Source organism: Centruroides sculpturatus, unplaced genomic scaffold (genome assembly GCF_000671375.1).
Source record: "Centruroides sculpturatus isolate CEXI.00-Female unplaced genomic scaffold, Cexi_2.0 scaffold1437, whole genome shotgun sequence".
NCBI lineage: Eukaryota > Metazoa > Arthropoda > Arachnida > Scorpiones > Buthidae > Centruroides > Centruroides sculpturatus.
In genome coordinates, this window is record NW_019385598.1 from 57170 (window position 1) to 63619 (window position 6450).

The following is a 6450-nucleotide window of genomic DNA, read 5'->3' on the forward strand; positions in this document are numbered from 1 at the left end:
TACCTAAGGTGCAGAGACGTTGGGCAGAACACTGTTGAAAGTTGTTAACTATCATTGTCATGTACTAAAACCAACACATCTACATCCAATTCTCGCGAAATAACTTTTAAAATACCAATAAGATAGAGAAGAAGGTGGTATTATGGAACACTGCGGGTATTATGGGACCACCCCATTTCGAACTGATAATAAAGGCGAACTGTAGCGGAATGTGGCTGAACTGAACTAGGCAGACATCCATAGCAAGGGGAAAACCCGTTTTACTTCAGTTAAACGGTTGTCCGTATTTAATCAGCAAATTTTTTTTTTTCAAAATTCGCAAGTTTTGAATGCTAAGTGAATTTAATTATTTTTAAAATATAAATCGTGTAGTTGTAGGTTCACTGGTGCATGTATTCCGTTCCAGAGACTTAGGGGTACATATTAATCTGTGTGATTTTCACGTTTTTAAAGTTTGGTGCCGACAGGAATTAAGTTAACCCAAGATGGAGATGCGTGAAATATGGACCCCATTGGTGCTTTTAATATGGAACCCAACTCCCCTGGTGTTCAGTATTACCAACAAATTCAAACCATAAAATAATGTTTTTACGTTTTATTTTATTTATGAAAACATTTTTTTAATTTAAATACTATCTTAACAAGAAATAAAATGTAAGATAACAATCGAAATAAACATTTTTTTTTCAAAAAAAAAATATCGTCCGCTTACAAAATAGCGAAACTGAGCACGCGCGAAGTGACAGTATCGTCTGGCAAAGTAAATAGTCTACAAGTAAGTTGAAACTTTTATGTTTATTTATTTGAAAAATAAGAATAAATGTAGCAGTTGTGATAAATGGGCACACTGTTCTTGTGCCAATATTGAAGAAAGCGATAGTTTAACCATTTTAATTTGTCCTTCTTGTAGTCTATAGTCTATAAAAACAAACCTCATAGGTGGGGTAAGATGGCACATTTACATATAGACTAATTTTAAAATATTAAAACATTTTCGCGTTAAAATACATTGGAGTAAATGATTTTGTAATTATTTAACATTTTTTGTACTTTCCTATTTGTTTTTGGCTACATTAAAGCATTTTTTGAAAATATACAGTAAGGGGTGCCATATTACCACCTGGTTCTCCCTAAGCCTACTTTCTGACTTTTTGTACAGAAGCCTTCAAAAACCATACTTATAGTTACACTAACGAAAAATCCAATTAGGAACATTTAGTTTAATAGTTACAAGTACTTTTTGCACAAAAAATGTGGGTGTAGTTATGATACCTTGTTTACAATTCACTAAAATGAAAATGGGGTTCCATAATACCATCTTCTCCTCTACTACATATTTCCGTTACGATTGCAAAGAAATACCGTAATATCCCTTATCCAGTTCAAAACATAGTTATGTTTTTTGTTTCATTATTATCATTGTCACGCGCTACGACCTACATCGCTATATCCATCGAAAAGAGTCGAGCACGAACTCTGGCAATTCCTAGGTTTGCCGCTATGCTTTGCTGGCGCTCCATACGCCGACAGATACTGTAATAATATATAATAATTTATGTTGTTTAACAATAGCTAAGGGCGTCCGTAGTGGCCGTTTTTGGCATATTTTTCGGTTTTATATAGTAGATTGTAGAAAAAAGTAATTGAAAAGCATCCGCGTGGTAAGAATTTTGACACGTAAAATTGCCAACGGATTTAAATTAAATTAAGAAAATACATAAAAAATGTGAATATTTTCGATACGCATTTACGCACACGTTAGTATCGTGTAATGTGTCTTCTTTATCATAGAAATTAGGTGACGATTATTAAATAATGACTATAACCATTATCTTAATTTGCATAATAGAAACTGCATCCTAATGGTAAAGGAATGAACTCCGTGATTTAAAAACTTAAGTATCCGACTGTTTGACCGGACCCGGTCCAAAATTAGTACGTTAGCGCTTTCCATTAAGCACTAAAATACTAGTTTTTTGAACTGGGTTCGGTTGATATGTGTGTGTGTAGGAATCCATTCCTCGTCGTCCCACTACAAAACCGACCAAATGACGATAGAAAGACCTTTAATGCGCGCCAAACAGAATGAATTTTAACTGTAATAAATACAGAAGCTGGCAAATAGAAATTACGTGACCCATAAAACCCTTCTAAAACCGAAGGAATCTTAAAACTTTCGATTAGTAAATCGGTACTCGTGTTTACAATTTTCAGTTACACACCTATCGAAGGTGTGTCGGGGTCTATGTAGCCGTGTCCTACGAAGTTCTCTTCGTCGAAAGGGTGTTAAAAGATTACACCGGGAGACTGCGCGCCTAATGTTTGCACGGTCCACAAATTACGAACAAAACCCAAACGAATTGCAACTCGCTCGAAGTACTTTCGTGGGTTTCTCTTCGAAACCCGCGAACCACTCCACGGGATTTACGAATGGACCACAAACAATTCCAAGCAGAATTTGTTTGGAACGGGTTTTTAAATTCGTTGTATTGGCGATCGACGGGTCTTGTTCTAGATACACGTATTGTAATTATACACCTGCGATAGATTCGTCCAGGATATTCAAAATTATTGGTTAATTACGTTCGGATTTTTTTGTTTATATATATATAAAATATTAAATCGATAAAAAGAAACGTTTTAATTTCAAAATGGTTTTTAATCGGCAAATTTGAGAGTCGAAAAATACAATTCAGGTAATATCACCGTGACAATTTTTATGCTTTTGTTCGCCCGGACGCCATCTTTTTCAAGCAGTCGGAGACATCGGCAGCGCGAGCGATTTCGTAGAGGATGTTGGGGTTAGAGTTAATGTTATTTATAGTTTGCGGCGTAAAGCTGTCCATTATTGTCTGGACCGAAGCCATTGAACTCTTGTCGTCACAATCGATTGTATTGTCGTACTTGTTCACGCGGTTTTGCATGCAACGAATCATATCTTTCGCGAAGCAACAGGCAGTGCGAATAGGGGGAAAAGTACTCTCCACGCACACACCATATGTATCGATTAGGTTGTACACGTTTTCCAAGCTGCAGTCCAGAAGAATTGGAATTATCCTGCTATTGTCTACGTCACAGACGAAATCTGTCAGCTTATCCAGATCCAATATGCAGTTTAGTTCGGGACAAGTCATTTCCAAATCGCTCATACTCTTAGAAACGCATTGAACTATTTCGTCATTCTCCTACAAATAAATAATCGACAGTAAATTTCCAAAGTTTCGTGTCCTAATAACAAATATTACAATACGTGAGTATAAAGATTACTTTTTTGCTATGCATTGAAGTAGAGGGTTTGCCTCCTCTTGTTCGAGAATTTCGCGGCGATTCGTCGATTTCCGGTGCCGTATTTTAACAAATGTTTAGGGCGTGTGGACAGGTGTACCATACGTGCATACGCCACCTGTCCACGCACCTTTAGTAATCTGTACAGAAAAAAAATCCGGAAAACTCCACGTGGCGAGGTCGAATCCGTTGTGGGCCCGCTAAAAAGACCCTCTTAGTGACCACGGGGCGGAGAGTTAAAAATAAATAAATCGCGTCTGCGAGAAATTCGTGCCACGCCGGTCGAGAATCACCGCCTGTGACGTGTAAATTTTGAAAATACAATACACATAAGTTGCTATACCAGTGGAGAAGTAATTATCGAAATAAATACTTTCAAGTTTATAATTAAGAGCGGGATAATTTTACTTTATTCGTTTTATTGTATACTTACGCCTATTCTTTGGCCACTCGCGGAACAGACAATTCCTGTAAAAAAAGAATTTGGTTTATAGAAATGCAGTCTGAAAGTCGTCGTTTTTCGTTAAAATTTTACAAAAATATGCAATTTAAAATCTAAAACAAGTTTTACTGTTTACTACAATAATGAGACCCGGTAATCGAATCCGCGAGAGCCAACCCGGGAAGTCTTCGCGGGTTGTCTTTCCCGGATATGGCCCACGGGTAAACAGTTTTTTTTCTGTATATGGCAACGCGACTCTCGGGCTGTCTGCCGAAGGGGTGCCTCGTAGGTTTACTAACGTGTTGAAAATTCGGATAACTTCACGCGGCCAAGTGCTAACCCGCCACACCAACTATCCGTGTTCGGTGATTTTATCCATTCCGCCACCGATTAAATAAAACTACAACTCTATTAATCGGTTGCGGGTTTGCACCCGGCCGCGTGGATTTTTCCGGGTTTTCTTCAAGCACCTAAAACCTAAACGAGGACCCGTCGTCTCAGCTCGGCGGACGGCAAAGGTGCGGCGTTGCTCTATTCCGTCAGCCAAATTTCCCGAATATATCTGTCTCGGACTTGGACGAATGCCTCTGCGGGTCGATCGAATTCACCGTGGACACGAGGGAGAAAGCCCCGTTAGTGCCCACGGTTCAGAAGGTCACGGTATTCTTTTGGTGTAACTTACCGAGCACGGAGAGAACGAATAGACTTATGCTCATCTTTCCTTTACGAACGGGAGTGTTAGGATGGCAGATGTGACGAGTCGTTCGGTGTAGAAAAAGGAATTTGTGAAGTTTTGTTGTTTTTGCCGGGGTTTAAATAGGATTCCTTTACTACGCAGTAGAATTCCATCCCCGTCGTTATTGCACGAGGCACGATGCAAAATCACGACGTAATTCTTCCTACGCGCCATTTGCCCGTTCGACAGATGCGTTGGTACGCTTTTACGCCATTTGACACTACCCCCCGTGTTGCAAATGCGAACTGATTATAAAATACATTTATCTTAATTTAAAATTTTGTTTTCGTTATAAATTTTATACGGCAATTTGGAGACGGTTCTCCATCGTCGTGGCCATTTTAATATTTTCGATAATCGTTCGGGGAAGGCGAAGGACTATTCTCTTATGTCCCAGTATAAGATATAAGAATATGACTCTTATATACGTGGAATTACGGTACTTTTGTAATTATAATTTATTCTGGCCTTGAATGTTTCTTGTGGAAGAATAAGAAAACCGCAATTGGCCCGACATTTCTTCTCTATCGGAGGACGAATTTCCGAGGCTGTTGCAAAATGACCCGTTCGGTATATATTACGATAATCGTGTTAATTAAAGGAAGTAGAAGTTTCTGTAGTAATCTGTTGGACGTAAAAGAATTCGAGAATCTCCAACGCTTTAAAGGGGAATTCTTTTTTTTATTTCGAACCGCTCAAATGCGTATTTAATAAATTTGATTCCCTTTACTGGAAACTCCTGCCTAACTCCAGATGTAGCGTCAACCGCTTCCAAGCTGTTTCGCACATTTTCGTGACGTAAACGAAGCTAGGTGTTGTAAAGTACGGAAATTTTTCCATAATTTTTATAAATAATACTCTGTAGGCCTAAGAGTGATTAAAATAAGTCCGTGATCATTAAATGGCTAAGTAGGAACCTCTTAATCGCTAATTAATTGTATTTAATTAATCGTAGTCGATACTTTTAGCAATAAAAAGTAGCGTGTGTAGTGCGGGGCTGCGCGGTCGGAGTCGTTTTTATTTTCCCAATTTGTTAAGTATATAAAAAACGAAAAAGTATTTGAATGGCGTCACATTTGACCCTCCGAGTTTTTTGCAAATTTCTTTAATTTCTTTATTAAACTTTACTCATTTTCGGAACAGAATGAACAAAATTTGGCACGGTAGCGTGTATATGAAGGGCATTAATGCTATTAAGTTTTGGGGTAGAGACATAGAAGAGTTGAAAGTTGAAATTCGGTACACGGGATACGTCATAAGTATGTACACTAAGAAGGGATTTTTCGAAATTCCTCTCGCGGGGGAGGGGGGGGGTTAAATATGATTTAAGAGCTTCGGTGAATGCTGACTTAACAGAAGTGATATTTTTTTGTAAGTTAGTAATTCAGTTTATAACAGAGATGAAAAATAATAAATTAATCAACCTTTTTCTTTACCAGTGTAAATGTTACATTAAAGCTTAATAACTCCTGTGTTAAATCATCCGACTCCGATTGAAAATCGTGCCTCCCATACGGTCTAACATTCGCACGTACAGAAAAAACCTCGAATATCTCGACATTTCGAGGTGTCCCGAGTCCTAAAATGCAAAAATTTGGGGTGGGATCATTTTTTTGACCGATGGCTACACTTTTCCTCCGTTATATTTAACAGCCGGAAAATTATCGAATACGCATTTCTATGTTGACTACGTCATTACTTAGAGGAGTATTTTAGCTTTATAATAAAAAGTTTCTACGTTTTATCTTTATTAGAACTATATTTATCGAAGCTTATATATTCCGAGGTTACAATTTGTATACGATATTGGTATACGGTACTGTCGAAAGACGATGTTACGCGTAGTACGTTGGCTTTATCGGGTGATCGTCCGGGACAGAAATTTAGTCTTTACGATGTATGGAGCCTTTCTTTAGTCCGCCTGCCCTAACTAGGAAAGTTTCGGCTCCCCTCTCCTTTCGTGACATATAGCGTGGGGTGAAACGCC

General features: G+C 38.2%; 1 protein-coding gene across 1 annotated transcript; it reads right to left on the reverse strand.

Moving 5' to 3' along the window:
* Positions 1 to 2637: 2637 nt before the first annotated feature.
* On the reverse strand, positions 2638 to 4555 carry LOC111640460. The gene is made up of 3 exons (XM_023386469.1): positions 4410 to 4555; positions 3719 to 3753; positions 2638 to 3185 (listed from the first exon to the last, which is right to left on the reverse strand). The coding sequence occupies exons 1-3, from the start codon at positions 4441 to 4443 to the stop codon at positions 2718 to 2720; spliced, it is 537 nt and encodes a 178-aa protein (XP_023242237.1). The 5' UTR covers positions 4444 to 4555; the 3' UTR covers positions 2638 to 2717.
* Positions 4556 to 6450: the final 1895 nt, after the last annotated feature.

What these genes read in the sequence shown, in the direction of transcription:
- LOC111640460 (XM_023386469.1), bottom strand. Translation starts at nt 4,443, where the DNA reads ATGAGCATAAGTCTATTCGTTCTCTCCGTGCTCG. An exon ending in ATTCGTTCTCTCCGTGCTCG is followed by an intron (nt 3,754 to 4,409) that starts GTAAGTTACACC and finishes CTTTTTTTACAG; the next exon opens with GAATTGTCTGTTCCGCGAGT. An exon ending in CGAGTGGCCAAAGAATAGGC is followed by an intron (nt 3,186 to 3,718) that starts GTAAGTATACAA and finishes ATTTATTTGTAG; the next exon opens with GAGAATGACGAAATAGTTCA.